General features: G+C 41.9%; 1 protein-coding gene across 2 annotated transcripts; it reads right to left on the reverse strand.

Annotated features, from left to right (window-relative positions):
• Window positions 1–353: 353 nt before the first annotated feature.
• On the reverse strand, window positions 354–18,090 carry tmc6b (transmembrane channel-like 6b). Of its 2 annotated transcripts, XM_083976932.1 has the most exons (21): window positions 18,048–18,090; window positions 14,185–14,370; window positions 13,424–13,551; window positions 12,481–12,648; window positions 10,690–10,845; window positions 10,482–10,590; window positions 10,313–10,397; window positions 8,330–8,587; window positions 6,972–7,177; window positions 6,727–6,871; window positions 6,349–6,504; window positions 4,967–5,151; window positions 4,778–4,868; window positions 3,944–4,041; window positions 3,736–3,831; window positions 3,564–3,639; window positions 3,115–3,248; window positions 1,632–1,808; window positions 1,407–1,485; window positions 1,200–1,286; window positions 354–1,094 (listed from the first exon to the last, which is right to left on the reverse strand). In XM_083976932.1, exons 2-21 carry the CDS (start codon window positions 14,238–14,240, stop codon window positions 1,080–1,082), a joined length of 2,505 nt encoding a protein of 834 aa, XP_083833058.1. In that variant the 5' UTR covers window positions 14,241–14,370; window positions 18,048–18,090; the 3' UTR covers window positions 354–1,079. The 2 variants fall into 2 exon arrangements, with proteins under 2 accessions (XP_083833058.1, XP_083833057.1); XM_083976931.1 differs by having other exon boundaries at window positions 10,313–10,590; window positions 14,185–14,376; window positions 18,052–18,084.
• Between the last annotated feature and the right edge of the window lie 762 nt (window positions 18,091–18,852).

Raw genomic sequence — 18,852 nt, forward strand, 5'->3', positions numbered from 1 at the left:
CCTCCACCAAATATGCTGCTTTTTCTCATTTTGGAAAAATAATTTAATGGGTAATATTTACTAATAAAGGTACAAAGATTAAGATTGTTACTTTATTACCGTTCTTCAGGCAATTTAAAAGTGCTTGTGTATTTATTTTTCTACTGAAAATATCTTTTATATGTCCTATACACGCATACAGTTAGTTGTGTCTCCATTTACTTTTGTTACTTGCATGTTTGTGAACTATTCCTGTATGCTAACAGTGCAAATCATGTTGTTTTTCAAGCTGTTGAATTTGTAACACATATTTTCCTGTGCTGTAGTAGTGCCCACACTTTACATAAGCACTAATAAATACAAATACACACCAATATGATAAAACATAATTTAATTACAAAAGTATTACATTACAGCTGTAGTTTATTGCCCTAAAGGAGCTATTTAAAAAACAAAATAATAAAACCCAAGTCATCATTTACAGTTGCATCATACCTCAACATCCAAGTTTACTACAACATACATACTGATAAAACATAAAAAAAAAAAAAAAAAATTAAAAGCATTAAAAACTGTTCACAGTTGATAAAAAAAAGTGCTTCTATAAGAGATGACTGAAATCTATTTAAACTGACGACACCAGTTTTAAGATTTCTCTGTTACACATTCTGGTTCCTGCTTCCTGCTCAGTTTTCAAACTAAAAATCAGTTCTTCCTCTTTTGTGCTGTGTGTAACTCTGTCTTTCTCTGTTCTCTTGAGCAGTCGTGTTATTTATTAATAGTCAAGCATAGCTACTGGCTGCTGTCAGGCTTCACTTTGACTTCCTAACGTCTGAGCTCAAACAGTTCATGTACTGTGTAAACTGTACAGTGCAGTAGAAAGCAAAGCTTTTCACCTGATAGTTCCACATGATTTGTTCATCATCTCTACAAAAACTCCAGTCAAAGAAAATCCTTTGCAAATTCAAACTCTAACAGATGTATGATACATTTGATTTTGGTCACATTCAGTATTCCAGGTTTATCACCTCTGGCCTACGTATTCTCCCGACTTGTGCTCAGAGGATTGAGAGGACTTGTCTACTGGAGACTCGACGGCCTCAGCAGGCAGAGTTCTGGAAAATAGAATGAAATGAAAATAAAATGTTAATAAAGTTTTTAAGATTTGTACTGTAACCTGAAAAAAATGTCTCAGATTAAGACGAGCAAAAGGAACAGACCTGACTTGTGAGTCTCTGTGTGGGGGTTCGTTTTTGTTCATGTGCGGACTGAAGGCGAGTGATGAGAAACTTTTTATCGTCTCCCTCCTGAATAGAGAGATGAAGAGATGAAGACCCAGAAATGTCAAAAGCAAAATAACAGAACATTTCAGTCTATTTTATATTCATGCCCATATTTAGATACATCCTGTGTGACCTCTGTCTTACGTTTTGTATCTGCTCCTGTAGCAAATTGATGATCTTCCTTTGACCGTCCACCACCTGACTGTGGAAGTAGATGACTATCCTGATGGAAAGACACAATGAAAGTGCATCAGAGCAGTGCTTCACTCAATAACAATGATTTTGATAATAATGCAAAGTGATTAAATATGAAACACACACACACAATGGGACAGCCTGCTACAGCTGTGTTTGTGTCTGTGCACTCACAGAAAGATGCCTGCTCCCACAAACAGGAAGAAAGGGTTTTCCACCAGGTAGGAGTGAGCCCTGGTCAGCACCGACAGGTTGGGATTATCCTTTTCCAGTTGTTCCATCATTTTTTTCCCTGCCTGGAACATGTTTTTCAGCCCGCGGAACGGACCACACGACGACGACGGCTTGATACTGAGGACAGAAGACACATGTGACTCTCTCTGTTGTGAGGCCAGAGAAAGGACAGATTGCTGAAGAGGCATACAGCTGTTTATTCAAGTGAACATGGGCAGGAAACGTGACTACAGCCAAACCATGAATTAAAAAAAAAGACATGCTGGTGAGGCTACAGTCCAGTTTTCAAGTGGCAATGGTCTGAGTAGAATACTTGTATCTTCACTTGTGCATCTTCTGCTGGATCTAAAATGTCTTCCCATCTACTGTCTAGTCAACCATATTTACTGTCCACCACTGTATTTAAATGTGTAAAAGTGTCCACTAGACTAGATGATAGAGCCCTCAAAAGAATCTACTAAGAGTTGTCTCTGTGGTACACACACTACTTTGTGTTAACAGTCCCACATTGCAAAGGTCCATATTTAGTAGATAGAGAAATTAGTGTGTTTCTGAAGTTGTCAGTGATGACACACAAGTAAGTGTCTGAAATGTTGCTTAACTTGTTGGTCACTGTGTGTGTGTGTGTGTGTGTGTGTGTGTGTGTGTGTGTGTGTGTGTGTGTGTGTGTGTGTGTGTGTGTGTGTGTGTGTGTGTGTGTGTGTGTGTGTGTGTGTTCTGTTATGTTATAACAAGAAGTCATTAAAGAGAACCATTCTCCAAAATACAGAAGAACATGCGACCCACAATAACCACAATACAGTGTATGTGTATGTGCAATTATTCCGCATGTTGGGATGCATATCTCAAACAGCCACGTTCACAGGGCAAAAACGTGGTCTTTCTGCTTCCCACAAGACAAACTATTACATTTCAGTGTTAAGACTCGACTGAGGTTACTGAGTTCAGATTGAAAAATGCACTTTTTAAAAAAAGTGAACAGTGTAGGGGTGTGTTTTCTCAGTACAATCCAGGACGACCGGTTTCAATAAGAGATCCATGAGTTTGACTTATCAGATGCCAAAACCCGGCACAGCAATTTATAGTGCAATCAGGTATGGTTTTCCATTTCTGGAAAGCCACAGTAACAATCTGAGTCCTCTGGAACAATGATCACGAGGAAAATGGTGGAAATATAGTGTTAATGTTACAAAATGATCTCATGGTGAATGGTTATAAACCTGCAGATTGCATTGCATTGCATTGCATTTCATTGCGGTACAGTAGATGTGGTTCTGACCTAGTGTGTTTTTTTGGCAGAGCCCACAACCACAATGTGACACCACAACATGGTGGTTATAATTGAGAACAGGGTAAACCATGAGGCAATTAATATGAATTAATGCAATGTTCTTTTAAGTGACAGGGTCGACTGTGCGAGTACCTCCACATGGTGTATGTGACACACACGGAGGCGCCGAGGAAGGAGGGGAAGCAGAGGAGAGTGATGAAGATGGTGGTCATCTGGCTGACCCTGTAGGGCTTCCTGGGAGCCTGACAGTTCATCATCACACTGCTCTGTGGAGTAAACAAAATAAAAGGTTAGAGATCGAGACAGGGAAAAGATGACAGAAGCAGAGGACCACTGAGTTGAAGCCTGTATAATAATAAACAAGAAGTCAAACGGAAAAATAAGATGACGTCTGTGCATCTGCCTAATAGACTGGGAATTTCTAAAGGCACGCCACAGCAGAGGATAATTTCAACCACAACATGGAAAGAAAGAACAGGGGGAAATTGCTGTCATTAGACACAATTAGCTGTCTGAATACTTTTTGGAAATTTCAGTTTAGGCCTTAATTTTTGTGCATCATAATCTTTCCACTGAAGTACCTTCTTAATGTAGAAAAGCAGCAGGAGCTTGATGACCTGCACAGCGGGCAGGAGAGGAGTGAAGAGAACACCCAGCCTGAAAAACACAAAGGCAATATTCATTACCCAGAACAGCTCTGACATCACTCACACATGACTGTGTGTGCGGGCATTGTAACGGTAAGTTTCGTACCAGGCTAAGGTCTGTCCGTAGATGAGTTCAAGGACATTCCTGGCGATATCAAACTCTGGGTTCCTCCTCTTTTTCAAAACCCTCTTAGTAAACAGCCTACAGAGAGCAGGAGGAGAAAAGAGGTGGTTCAATACACCACAGGGAAGGAACAGAAATAAATCAATAAAGGAGAAAAGCTGCAATTTCCATGGTTCTGTGTGTTACCCACCTCCAAAGAAACTCTCCTAACAAGGTGTCCAGAAGAGTGAAGATGAATTCCATTAGTAGGAAGCGATAAAGCTCCTGGCCAACAAAACTCTCCCAGCACTAAATGCAATATAGTCAAAAACAGATCAAACAAAGTGGATCATGAAGGGAGCAACACACTGTGCAATGCTGACTCCAAAAATGAAATTAAAAAAGCATTCCAAGACTAATAATGTAATGTGAAAGAGAAAATCTCCCTGACTCCCCCACAATAGAGGAATGGACTGATATTGTTAATGAAATACACTGTATATAATGGAAAAGATTACTTTCTCACTTTGCCTACAAATGGATAAATTCATCCATAAATAATGGATAAATAAATAATGGATAAATAAATCCATAAAATCATGGTCAAAATGGGTCTCCTATGTACAAATGTCACAGTCACATCCTAGAAACTAAATCACTTGTCTCCGCCCACTTACTTTCTTTGTCTATCTCTCTGTTGGTTTGAAGGATTGCCTGGTCTTATACATCTTATACACACATATCAAAACTCAGACATCTGTCTTTAGTTAGTTTTGTTTTTTTCTTATAAATATACAAATATATGCCGGTTTTTGTTCTCAGCAATTTCTTTTAACATTACACAATTATAATACTGTAACAGCTATGTTTTGATATGCTGATGTTTTCCTCTTTTTTTTTCCTTGACAATAATTGTGAACCAAGAAATCAATACCAGCTGTGTAATGTATTCTGTGAGGATAACAATAATAAAGAAAAAATTGAAAAAAAGAAAAAAAAGAAAAAAAAGAAAAACAAGAAGAGAGAATCTCATCATTAATATTACCGTAAGGTGATCATACTGAAGGTCAGCGGCCACCCGGCCCAGCCAGTGGTAACAGAGGACGGCCAGGATGCTCACTTTTAACAGCAAGTTCCTGGAGAACACAGACGTCAAACAAAGTATTAGCAACGACCGTCCGACACCTCTGCGTCTTCTTACCCTCAAACGTTAACCCCGTGTCTCTGCTCGTACCTGCCGATGGCGACGTATGTGCCTATCGTTGGTGACTGGTAGTCCTCCACACAGGATGTGAGGTTGAACAGGCCGGGCAGCAGCAGGTTGAAGAGCGACACCACCGCGGGCAGAGCCAACAGGCTGGCCTCGTACAGTAACACGTTCTTGTTGGCTTCAGGACTACGAGCTATTTTCTGCTGGTTCTGTGAGGAAAGAATGAGAGAAAGCTGAGTGCGCAGGTCCAGTAGATGATGTGCTCTTTTCATGATACGGTAGATGACAGTTACTTTCATCTTCCATCTGTCAGAGATCACACCTTTGAGTGCGCCCCTCTCTCTGCTGGCAGCTTTGCTCAGAGTCAACGTGTGGTTTTTGATGCCACCACCAGGAGTCACCAGCAAGTTACAAAATGTAGAGGGTAGGAGATTTAAAAATCAAACAGATGTTAGTTAGTTGGCCCTATTTGAAATAGTGCCATAATGACGTCCATCAGAATTTACTGATGCCTTTATCCAAGCAGAGGAACAAGACCAAAGACTGTGGGCAACGTATACAGCCACAAGTCCTGAATATCCACCGGAGTTGGGCTCGTTACTTTACGTAAAGCAGAAGTAAGCGATCCGGTGGTTTTGGCTAACTTCCTGTCAGCCGATGGAGTTAGCAGTCCCCACCCTCGTCCCTATGTCACCACATTCACACGCATCCCTTGGCTGCACACACAGAGAGGACCGCCCCTTTATGCCGTTCTCTCTCCTCATTGGATAAAGGTTGTAGGATACAAGGAAAGTTTTCTCCTCGGCTTACAGCAGAGCAGAGTGACTGACAGACCCGTGTTTCAGACCAAACACTCTATAGAAGTGATTGCTGTCGGAAGATATAACTATTTAAGACTTATATTAACACAAACATTCCGCTTACTTCTGCTTTAAATAAGTAATCAGTTGTAGATACTTTACCCAAAAAGGAACTGAGTTAGTAGCTAAAAGTTACTAATTACCAGGAAATGTAACTATTGCATTACTTTTTTAAAAAATGTTCAAATATGTCAAATTACCTAGACTCACCCTCCTAACCTCCCGTTTATCTGGAACTAACCAACTCACTCAGTATTCCTCCGCACAGGCCGAAGTCTGCCTCTGCGGAGGAATACTGAGTGAGTTGCTTAGTTCCAGATAAACGTCTTTTTTCCTACTAGTTGATGGACTGAAAAAAACCTAGTCAAGTAACAGCGGATTTTATTGGCAGTAACGGCGTTATAACTTTATAACTTACCTTACTGAAAAAAGCAGCACCTTTAGTAACGCCATTATTTTATAAAGCTGTTATTCCCATCACCGATATCCATCTATAAAGATTCAGATCCTTGAAACATTGCACCTTGGAAAACCCTCCCGCCTCACCTGGTGCATGTGATGGGAGAAGAAGTAAATGACGACCACGGCGGCCGTGGTGCTTCCTATGCAGATGGCCCATGCTATGCCGTGGACCGTCAGTTTCCGCAGCTTCTGGCAGCCAGTGTTCTTGACGTCCTTATGGTTAACTTCTGCCAACAGCTCCTGAAGAGGGAGAGACGTGAGGGGGAGAGAGAGGGGGAGTTATGAAAAGAGAAAAAGGACATTGCAGAGGAGAGACAAAGAGAGGGGTGTAGAAAGAGAAGAATGCATTAGCTTTTCACATTCCTGTGATGTATGTGACAGAGAAGAAAACAGAGAGAGGGAGGATGTGTTTGGTTTGTCTGTGTGTCTAAGGCGTGTATGTGTGAGTGTGCGTATGCGTACCTTGAGCTGGGTGCAGATATTCTCAGACATGAGTTTTACAGAACTTTTCTTGATGACCTTGAAGTCCCAGGAGCAGAAGACTTTTATGGCCAGTATGCTGTGGGATTTGTTTATTCGGAAACTCTGACCAAACGATTTGGACATGCTGTAGAGAAATCACACATTAACATCTTGACATATAACAAATACATAACTAATTTATGAGTTGAAGCAAGCCTGAAACATATTTAAAACAAAAACTGTACCTGTACACAAGGATGATACACGTGATGAAGAAGGCCATTCCAATGGTGAAGAAGTATGCGAGTGGCATGTTGTAAGGCAGGTGCTGGTCTGGTCTGGTTCCATTAGACACAGAGATGTTCTGCCCCCCAGCATCATCCCCGCAGCTCCCACCCAGTGTGTCGTTACAGTAGTATCCATAGTACATTACTGTGTTATGGAAATAGCCCTGAGACAAAAAGAGACGGAGAAACAGTCATTCACACCAAAGTGAACATTTGCGTCAGTGGCCACTTTGTTACATGAGATAATGAAGAAACACTGAGACAAACACATTTTTCAGTGACGAGCTTTAGTTACAGCAGTTACAAGATGGCTTTGTTATTAGGATGTCATCACGTGGACTTAAAGCGATACGGCAACTTTTTTTTTTCGTGTCTTGCCTCACTCCTGAGTCCATGACCAGCAGATAGACACCATCCTTTCGACTGTGCGTGCAGTAACAAGGGAGATACGGGCAGAGCTGGCGCACCGCTAATTAGCTTAGCTCAAACGCTGGAAGTGCATAGGTAGTGTTAGCCTGCCTCCTACCCGAGCTGAAATCAGCAGTCAGAAGCTGATTTCATTTTAGCTCTAAACTCTGTAAATATATCACTTTATCGACATTTCAAACATGTTTAGGTGAGAAAGTAGCCGTTTAGATCAGCAGTGTGTCGTTAATTTGTCTAAATACCAGCTGTTTACAATTTTGTTCTGACGAATTAGGCGCTACTCAAGCTAGCCGTTGTGACCAACGCACTTCCGGTTACTTTCACAAAATAAAACACCCGTTGCCCTTTACATACAGAAAACCATGACGATAGAATTTGTGCTTTTACTTTGAAATAGGAAGCTAACCTACCCTCGATGTAGCTAGCTTGAACCAAAATAAATCGTCTTTGCTTGAACCCTCAGTTTTGACCGATCTGGTCCCGTTACCGGCATTTGACCGCTCAAGATGCCTTACCGGAGAGTTTTGTCAGCTCTGAGACGAAGATCGGCCCGCCGGTTTCCGTTTAGAGTTGCTGAAGAGTTTCTCTGATGACTTTAGGTGGAGGCAGGCTAACACTACCTATGCACTTCCAGCGTTTGAGCTAAGCTAATTAGCGGTGCGCCAGCTCTGCCCGTATCTCCCTTGTTACTGCACGCACAGTCGAAAGGATGGTGTCTATCTGCTGGTCATGGACTCGGGAGTGAGGCAAGACACGAAAAAAAAATGTTGGCGTATCCCTTTAAAGCTTCTGAACACACACAAGTATGTGGTGAGTGTTTTCTAAAAACTGAGGCTTCATAGCATGTTAGAGTGTGTTGCAATAACATGTCGCAACAGGACACAACTCACTGCGCCGGTGAGGATCTCCAGTCCAGTGAAGGAGCGTCTCATAGTAGTCAACACTGGAGGGTGCACAGCCTGAGGCAGCACCAGGAATGCAACCATCACCAGCAACAGGAAAACGTTGAAGAAGAGTAGGGTCTTGAGAAACAGGAAGTATGAGAGGACTCCAGTGCCGAATCGGCCGCTCACTCTCTTGAGTGCCACCTGCCACAGCTGGAGGGAGTGCAGGAACGACAGCCAGCTGTACCAGCTGTGTCTCAGTGCCTAAGAAACAGCATGGGAGAAGAAACACACAGAAAACACATCACAACCAGCAAGAAAACTATAAAAAATCTCCAGTTTTTCCTAAAAATCACTTCGGTTTTTTGGGTTTGAACTTTGTGACTCATGCTCTTAGAGCCGTCTATGCTTGGGCAACAGATACATTATACGGCTTACATAGAAACATGGAGAGGAAACACAGTCAGCAGACACAGTCACCAGCACACATGAGTAGAAGCCCATGTGAGGATTAAGCAAGATCTCTTTTGTAAACGTCTATATTTTATTTTCTAGGAAACTCCTACAGCCTCTACCGTTAAGTAGAGACTGTATCATTTTTCATTACTGAAAAATAGTGTGATGATAATTTATAAGATTTGAGACACAAACTGAAACTACTACTATTTTCTCCTCTGTTTACAAACTTCAAAGCAGTCAATTCATCACTATTAAGTACAGTTTAGTTGGTAACACTTTACTTGAATAGGTATTCATAAGATTGACATAAAACTGTCATAACCATGACATAACAGCTGTCATAAACATCAATGAATACTTATGACAGCTGTGGTTAAGTGTCATTCTGTAAGTTATGTCACTTTTGATGCAAAGTTGACATTATTTGAGATGTCCTTGTTATGAGAACTTGACATCATTTTTAAAGTTTGGCAATTAGGTCTGCTATGACAGTTTAAATTGTCTTTATGTCAAGTTGTCAGAACAAAAACATCCCAAACAATGTCAACTTTGCATTAAAAGTGACATAACTTACCGAATGACACTTAGCGACAGCTGTCATAAGTATTCATTGATGTTTATGACAGTTGTTATGTTCTGGTTATGACAGTGTTATGTCAATCTTATGAATACCTATTCAAGTAAAGTGTTACCGTTTAGTTTAATAAGTTTATTTGTATCAGGGACAATGTACAAAATAACATTAGTCTCGAAATGAGAAGAGATGCCTTGTACCGGATTTAGCTTACTAGCTACTTTCCATCCGTAGTCCCTGGGCAGGTGGGGATAGACAGTGGGGTCCAAAAGTCAGAGCCACCTGCATTTTAATGACATCACTACACTTGCTCCTCTTTTGCACCTCCAACAAGCCTAGTTTCTACATGTCACAGTGGAAGCAGCTTCAGATTAATTTAGAAATTCACAACCATTAGACAATTGGTCTAAACATTTCACATTAATTTAAAGGGTTAAAAGCAGCAATTAAATCTATGCTATGTGCAAAAGCCACTGACTGTCACGGGTTTTCCCCCCATCAGATGTTTTTGGCCGTGGCGATCCACTGGCACTGACGCACCTGTCTTGATATGAAACTACGTGAGCAACATGAGATAATGTGTGCATTGCTCTACATTATTTCTATGCCACCCGATCTCACTCTTCACTGTACGTTGAACTATGCTTGTGTAGAGAACACGTAAACGAAGAAAGAAAAAAACCTTTGAGAATCCCTTGCAGCAGCAGCAACAGCATCATTATCTGTACATAAATCAACTTTTACTGGCGGGATGGGGAAAAAAAAACCTGGATGTTTTGGCTCCTCAGTTTGGCACACTTCACATACTTTTAATTGTGGAAACTCTGACGTAGTGCGTCACTAGAAACTTGTACTGTATCTGGACAGCCTCTTGTTCTTAATCTTGGTTCAAACTCTGTGTGTCGAGTCAGGACAATGGACAGGATTGTGTCAATGTTGCTGGTGGCGTGACTTACAATTATTATGTAATATTTGAGTTGACTGCAACAGGGGATCTGACTGCCGGAAAGCGTGCGCCTCTCCTTTTGTAATGCTAAAGTCCTGCAGACAGAGAAACACAGGGAGTTCAGACTGATGTCGAAAACACACGAATGAATGAATATGAATAATGTAAAGCACATGAACCTGAGTTCACTCTTCTCCGCCACACTGAGGGGCATCGCTCGGAGCATCTTGACTCTGTCGCTCACTGAAAGGTTCTGCAGGTTGTTCACCAAACGCTCCCTTTTAGTCACTGTAACACACAGTGAGACAAACATGTCATCCCAGATCAGTTTGTATTCTAGTTTTGGAGGAGCCCAGTAAAGTGAAGGTGATTTTCCTCCCTCTGTACCTTCTGCATCCGTACAGTCTCCCTCCATGCCGTAGCCCCGTATACTTGGTCTGGCAGAGCGAGAGAAGTCCCGAATGGCGGGTCTGCTCTGCCTGCGTCTCCGAAGCTGCATGGTCCTGTTGTAGTACTGAGAGATGATGGCTCCTCTGTTGCGGCCTGACAAGGCAAGATGGATCAGACTGGTCAGAGGTGGGATCAACATCATTTACAGCCTATAAAAGTACAATTCTCAAGTCCTCCGCCTCTTGCTGAACTCAAAGACAAACGTATCTGTTGTAAAATGGTCTCTATACGTGTATTTGAATGAAATAACCACTTCATCACAAAAAAATGCCAAATTTCTGTTGACAATGAAACCACACTGAGGGAGAGAGAGATGTGCACGTTGACAAAACCAAGACGGAGTTGACGAGACAGAGTTGTTTTCGAGGAAAATGCAGAGACTGCGTCCCGAAAAACTGCCCCTGACAGGAACACGCATCAGTGGTTTTGCAATTTATCTCGGAAATAACTCATCTCATACGTTCTGTTATTATCTCATAGCGTGGTGAATCTGCAGGTCAACTTGTCCACCAGAGCGTTTTGGAGTTGTTGGATTGTGTATTTGATGAGTTTGATGAAGGAAATGCCATTTGCCTGAGCAGCTCACGGCTCTGCTCCACCGTTCTAAAAATAGCTTGCACCGACAATTAAAGGTAACGAACCTACAGTAATGGGCCAGTGTGCCGAAATGTGGAACTATCCCTTTTAACATCAAAACAGTGTTCACAAGACAGCCCACTGTAACATGTACATTTAAATGATGGCATGTGACACAAGGGAAGTACTGAAAGATGAATATCTCTCACCCATGTTTCCGATGTTGAAATTCTCTCTTTTTTTTTTTTTTTTCAAGTATATTTTTTGGCGTTTTTTGCCTTTATTCGATAGCACAGTGAGATAGACAGGAAAGGGGGAGGCAGAGAGAGGGGGAATGACATGCAGGAAAGGTCTGCCCGACGCGGGACTCGAACCGGGGACGCCTGCGGCGAGGACTATAGCCTCTACATGGGGCGGCCGCCTTAACCACTGCGCCACGCACCGCCCCCGATGTTGAAATTCTAACGTGTGAACAACATATTATGTGGTACAGCTTAAGAAATTAGATAACGGCTTCAGAGCTTTGAAAACAAGCTAAAGCACCAGACCTGCAGCAAATGCTGGCAGGAAGATAACACACTGATTGCTTCCTCATGAAACTTAACTGCTCAACTGAAACAAGTCTGTTTTTATCTTTTATAACTCAACATGTGCAGTGCAGCTACAGTACAACCCCATACTGACACAGAAACCTAATGGGTTAGTTTAATATGGCACCATAAAGCACCTTCGACAGTCTATGCACAAGTGAAACTCTATGTGGTAAAATGCAATGCTTTTTGCAAGAACTATGAAAAACAGCCTTGTCCTAAGCAGCTATGAATGTTATAAGGTAAAGGTTAGACCAGTGGTGACAATCATTATCTTAACCTGTAGATGAACTTTAAACCTGTAAGTGTTTCACTAACCCAAACATGCCACACTTTCTGACATTATGCTGTTTTACTGCCGCTGGGCCTGAAGCTTAACCGTACAGGGGTTAATTTCCAACTTTCACCCTTGTAGTGCAAAAGCAATTTACAGGAATATCAATGATGATGTCATATCATCCTGTTGTCAGATAGTCATTCATATCAACAGATCTTCAGATGTATGTGATTGTCTGTGTCTTCCTCTCAGCATCAGTGTTTTCACTTTCACAACAGGACCCACCGATGGTGCGACTGGGCATGGACGACAAGATCTTCATGGTGGCTGAGGACCAGCGTTCTCCTCTGAGGGGGTCTGTCTCTCCTCCATCATCCTCCCATTCATCATCTCTTTGTCCCAGATGCCTTTCCCTATAGTTATGTCCAGGGCTGGACAGGTAGGCCACATTATCTGGGGAATCAAAAAAAAACACACAAAAAAAACATGAAAAATATTTTTCAGGTCTACTTTCTCTGAGTTCTCAATTAGATTTAGAGGTCCGCACTTTTGGAATGCATTGCCAAACAACCTTAGAAACTGCACAAGCATAAAGTCATTTAGGAAACAGATAATCAATTGGCCCAGTTGAGCAATGCATAAATCAGCTGTTTCCCCTACATCACCACACAACATCGCTTTTTTTTTGTCTCTCTCTCTTTTCTAACTGTTTTATGTTGTTCTTCACATTACTGTAAATCTGTTTTTTATGTTGAATGTTTGTCTCTAGGACCACTTTTTTTGGCTTCTCCTGCACATTTTCTGTTTCTACTGTATACATTGTATGCTTTTGTTGTTGTTCTACTTTTTTATCACGCTGTTTTATCTTTTTTTTCATGTGCTAATAAATAATAATAATAATATAAAATAATAATAATAATTGCATCTGCTGATAAGGACAATGATATGTTCAAACAAGATATTCACTGAGGATGACTGACGACGGATGATGCGCTCAGAGGATGTTAAGAAACACTGAATATCTTTTGCCCTTGAGACCAGAAGAGGACAGTCAAGCCATATCACAATACCATACACAGACATACACATTACTATGACAGTACATTTTCTTATGCAGGGCTAGGGCTGATGGCATTTTACATCTAATATCTCTTGTATCAATATTAGAATCACATAAAACTCAGCTATAAAATCAGTTTGTCACATTACACATCCACAGCGACAGTACCTCGACTCTCCTCGTCCAGTTCCCTCTGCAGCTGCTGCAGCTCGATGGCGTCAGACATCCCATTCTGACTCTGCTCTGCTATCAGCTGGCTGAACGAGTCATGAACCACCTCCTCATCTAGTGGGCTCCTGACAGAGGGACACACAGACATGAGGACAAGGACAGAAAAGAGTGAGACAGAGGGTAGGCTGGATTCAAAGACACTTCAGTTCAGATCCAGACCGGTTTGAGAGCTGACGGCCGCTGACAACAGTATGGTTCACACTCAAGGACATTCTGAATCAAGTCAGTGGAACTCTCATGGGAGGAAACTACAACCAAACAACACAAGAAGAGTGTATGAAGTCAATTTCATTCATCTGTGATCAGCACAGCTAAAACTGCTCTTCTGTGTGATCCTCCTCCTGCGTTATCTAGAACTGGACTGACTGTTTTCTCTTGTAGCAAGAAGAAAATATAAACAAACCGTGAGTCCAGTTCCCTTTGACTAAGCACTTTTACAAATATAGCACACTGAGAATGCAAACAAACACACACACTCACTCATTCACAACCAAACATTGGCATGACGATCAGTCTTCCTGTTAAGCCTCTTAACAGGTGATCAAAAAGTACAAAGTATTTATGCCAAAGCATTTCCTTATACTTCTTACACTCTCTGCTGCTTCGAGGGAAGAAGTGCTAACTAAGCTCACGGCTCATGACGGCAAAACTAAACAGAGAACAGGAAAAACAGAAGAGACATGAACTTTGTCACTTACTCCAGTCCAGCCTCCATGAGAGGGTAGCTCAGATCGAAGTTAACGTTTCGAGCCATTCCTCTTCTGCTCCGGTCTGTCTCAATCCGTCCCGCCGCCGTCGTTCTCTCTGTCGACTTATTGCAGAGGGATCATCACACCCACACCCGCTCAGACCTGCGCTCTACTTCCACCATAGTGTTTACAGTGCTTTACCTGAGAGAGAGGCGGGGATAAGGAGAGCGAGACAGAGTAATGAGTGAGTCATAGGTGGAGGGGGAAAATGCCAGTCGACCTCCTCAGAATTGAATGCTCTTGTTGCAACTTGTCCTGCACACATTTAAACAGCAACTTGAGGTAACAAATCTCAAGGACTGCATACATAATAACTGACTAATAACTGGCACCTCCGGGACACGACCTCATGTACACTTTATGTAGAAGGATCTGGAGATCATTGTAAATGTGGCATCACATAAAACAACTTTAAATACAGCTCTGGGTTTTTCTATGCCTTCCAACATTCATCTGCCTTCGTGGCAACGGGGGAGACAAATGCCTGTCATGAGGGGCTACGTCATTTTGTCCTGACTCATCATGAGAGCTCCATTGTAGCGCTGCCTGCTTGTCATCAGGACTTGTGGTCAGAGTCAGGCGCCGTGTCACCGGCGGTGACATGAATATTCATAGACGCAGACAGACGGACGCATTGTCAGTGACCACGATCAGGGCGTCGTACTGACGAATTGGAGGAAGCATATTGTTTCCTGTGTGTTTGTGTTCATTTTCAAAAGGCCTTCACTGTGTACAGTCAGTGTAGCCTCACTTTTGTGCAACAAGTGCATGAAAAAACTAATCAAAGTCCAACATTAGCCTAACACAGGAATCATAAAAACAAGTTAGTGGAGTTTAAGGTAAATTGCAGTATACAAGCTGAGACTGTGGACAAATAAAACAGTATCAACAGCTGTAAATTCTGCTCTTCAGATGTCATGGTACAAACAGCTGATCTGAAAATACACCCACAAGCTGTACAGTTAAATGCTGCACACATGAAAAAGAGCATTGACCAAAATGATTTCTTTGTTTTGATTCACTTTCATGATGAGCAATTGATAAATTATATTATCTTGTAGAAATTTTTCAAACATCAGAGATTTTTGTCATTCTGATGGATTCATAAAAGCATGTAGCTTATGATACGATATCAATAAGCAGAACTGTTCAATCAAGGTTTTTTTTATATATAATCATACAACTTTAGACTACGGTTATAACAATAAAACAAAACAATCAATAGAACAAAATGACTAAACCCGAAGCCTATAAACATCAATATTACCCAGCCTACTTCATCCTTTCCTAGTCAATTTACATCTGATTAACCAAATATCAGTGCGTTACAACAGATTAATAATGTTAAACACTACTTAAGTACAGTAATGAATTTCCCATAAATTCATTATACTGCTTAGGTTACAAGAAACATCACATCCACTTCCTGTTTACATGCCCCCACAATGGGAAACACTGGTAGTGATGTGACTTGTGGGATTGAAAACATCTGTTGAGCTTGTTGGTGATATAACAAGATGCAACAACTCAGGCTTTCAGCTTTGTACTTTTCAGCCCAACCAGTCCTGCAGGTTTAATATGTTGTAGTCCTCTGGGGTATTGTTCTTAAATGCCCCTCTGTCCAGAGCGTCTACTGGATCCCACAGACATCCAGTCGTTATTAAGCTGATCTGGGCTAAGCTCACCATTCCCTAAAACCTTCAGACTGTAAAAGGTTCCTCCTGATTAAGAAGTCAGGAAAGCCCCTCTTAACCATTACCACGCCATTTTATTCTCTCCTACACTACAGTAGTTACCTATAGTACAGTTAAGTACCGACTCATACTCAGTGTAAAGAACTTCAAATAAAGACAACAGACGCATCACAGGTATAAGCTGAAGCTCGTGTGTCTGTTTCATGTGGCAGCTGAATAACAACATAGTGAGAACATATTGTAGTAATTTTACGTGTGTGTGTGTGTGTGTTTGAGATACCAGAGAGCTGGGATTTTTCTTGGGGTGGAAACTCTGATTCTGGTCCTGCGAGAATATGATATCAGCAGCAGCATACATGAAGCAGGGCGCAGCTATGAATATCAGCCAACACACTGACTGAATGACTGAATGACTCAAAAATGCAATTATACCACCACAGACATTAATCCTTCTTTTCTGAAACTCTCTGCACAAATCTGGTTTCATTTACATTCTCTGAAACAAACTCCTCTAATTACCTCACGTTTCCTATTACATACGTTCATCTCCTTTAACGCAAATTTGACTGTGTCAGTTTCTCAATCCTGCGGGGCTTTTAAACAAACAAAGGCTTTATGCAACACCACAGGCCTGGACTCCTGAGTCATTCTCTTTCTGACAGTGAGCGTTTGGCCTTGCTGCATGTCGTATGTGATTTCTTATGATGAAGCATCCCTCTGAGACTGTAAAGGCAGAGCATGACATAGTGGGAGTGGAACACCCACGACAAAGCTTGACAGGGGGTCAAGCTCGTGGGAGTGGAGCTGCATGACTGCCAAATAAAATAAGCAGGGAAAACAAAGCAGGGGACGAGAGAGACGGTTTCCGTACAACAAGTTTAAGTTAGGTTATAAGTTCACTGGAGAGCACCGCTGCTTCAAAAAAAGGAAATAAGCAAGAAATCACAACTGGATCACAACGAAGACAACACCCTTGTATACAAATAAAAAAGGCTGCCTAACATCACATAGAATGACAGTCAGTGTTGAAACAGAAAAAAGGAGGCAGTTATCAGCAGATGTGAGGTGGAGGCTAATAAGTGAGAGGAGCAGTGGGAAGGAATCCGTCCACCCTGACGGCTCTCAACAACTGTGAGATAATCAGTTCCCACGGAGCTGAGGAAACCAGACAGAGAGGTCTGGAAAGTACAAGATCACTGTAAACATGACAGCACAGAGTTGTACTTTAACACTGTTTAATGCCCTGATGTTTTGAGTTTAGCCCTGGGAAATGGGCGGGGACTGGTGGGACGGAGAGACAATGGTAGAGTATAAAGTTGTCCTGAACTTTTTTTTGCGTTTTAGTACAAAGGAGGAAAGGTACAGCGATTAGGGACAATGACAAGCAGGGGATCATAGGGAATAGTTACAGGAGACTAAACAGTGGAGATGAAGGCAAACAAGAAAAATGTGCATGCAATTAGGACAACTCTGCTGTCTCTAACACAGTCAGGCATGCATGCACATACACAGTTACACTGTTATTGCACTGTGAAGGCCATAACACTGCAAGTCTCTCCGCCTCCATTCAGAAAAAAAGAGAGAGAACATCAAATTATAGGTTCACTGTTGGCTACATCACAGAAACTGGAAAAGTGTGCTGAAACACAGATGTTACAGCAGCTCTATCTATCTATCTATCGATCTATCTATCTATCTATCTCATCCACATCTGACTCTTTACTGCAAGTAACCACCCTGCTGTTGCACAACAAACTACAAAAATCTCCCTCAGCCGAGATTGTGAAGCTGTAATTACTTTCGCAGGTTCTCTGGTTATAACTCACTTCTCAGAGCGATATGAGTGAAACAGCCCAGTCTAAACACTTACCGGTATTACGTCTTCTCCTTTGTTGTGTCGACTAGCTTTACGGTTACCTACAGTCACGTATATGAAGCTAACGGGCAGCCTCCGGGCTTGTCAACCTGATTCAAGAGTTGCATTAAGTTGGCAAAGCTTTATATCTCCGAGGTGAGAGCAAGTGTGTGCTTTTACAAAAACCAAAAGGGCATCAAATGAATCGTAGCAACAGATTAACACGTGTATAAAATCAAATAAATCAAATAATGATAGTTCACTCACCCGCTCCTAACTTGTCAAACCGCTGAAGTTTGCGAGTCGCGACGATGTCAGTCAAAATAGAGAGCACCATGCTCAGCCGGGCAGCGGGGGAGGAACCATCGTCCCGGAGGGGGGTTCTGTGGTGTCTCTGCTGGATTTAAAAACAGTCAAGCCGGGAGACAACGTATATGTCACACATGGAAGCTCAGGTAAATATCAACGTAAACGTCGTACTCTCCCAAAAACTATTTAGCGACATTATCTTCCACCGGCAGCGAGGTAATGTAAACCTGACCCCCGCAGAGCTGGCACTCATGGCGCGGTCCTATTCAAGCTTGACATCCTTCCAGACTTGTTTGTTTAGCGAGACAATGCAGAAAAACACAGAGACTAACGAAACTAGAGTAGAAGCGGGGTCAAACATAATCTGTCGAGACCACAAAAGTTAACGCTGAGTTTGTAACACTGTGTACGAATACACTTCTTTATAGGTTAAAAAAAAAGAGGAGAGTAAGATATTTTCTGATTGACACCTTACACTTACCCTAGCCTACATACCTGGCCACACCTTGGCTTCTCTGAGAAGACAAGCGACTTACTGAGAATACTATCTTTAGACTATTTGTGAAGCGACCAGTCTCTTATTTGTTTATTGTTAGTGTCCTTTTGTACCTAGGCCGTGTAAAACTCTTCAAAGACCCTCTTCATTTGAGACATGCCAGAAGGAAAAGCACAAGTCTCGTGACATTAATGATTTAGGCCTAAAACAATCATTAGATCACAGGGAATATTTACAGGGGATTTACACAGGAGCTGAAAGCA

The sequence above is a fragment of the Trachurus trachurus genome (assembly GCF_905171665.1).
Source record: "Trachurus trachurus genome assembly, chromosome: 1".
Lineage (NCBI taxonomy): Eukaryota > Metazoa > Chordata > Actinopteri > Carangiformes > Carangidae > Trachurus > Trachurus trachurus.

What these genes read in the sequence shown, in the direction of transcription:
- tmc6b (XM_083976931.1), bottom strand. Translation starts at nt 14,240, where the DNA reads ATGGCTCGAAACGTTAACTTCGATCTGAGCTACCCTCTCATGGAGGCT. An exon ending in CATGCCCAGTCGCACCATCG is followed by an intron (nt 10,846 to 12,480) that starts GTGGGTCCTGTT and finishes TTGCCTTGTCAG; the next exon opens with GCCGCAACAGAGGAGCCATC. An exon ending in GTGGGAGCAGGCATCTTTCT is followed by an intron (nt 1,486 to 1,631) that starts GTGAGTGCACAG and finishes TCTTTCCATCAG; the next exon opens with GATAGTCATCTACTTCCACA.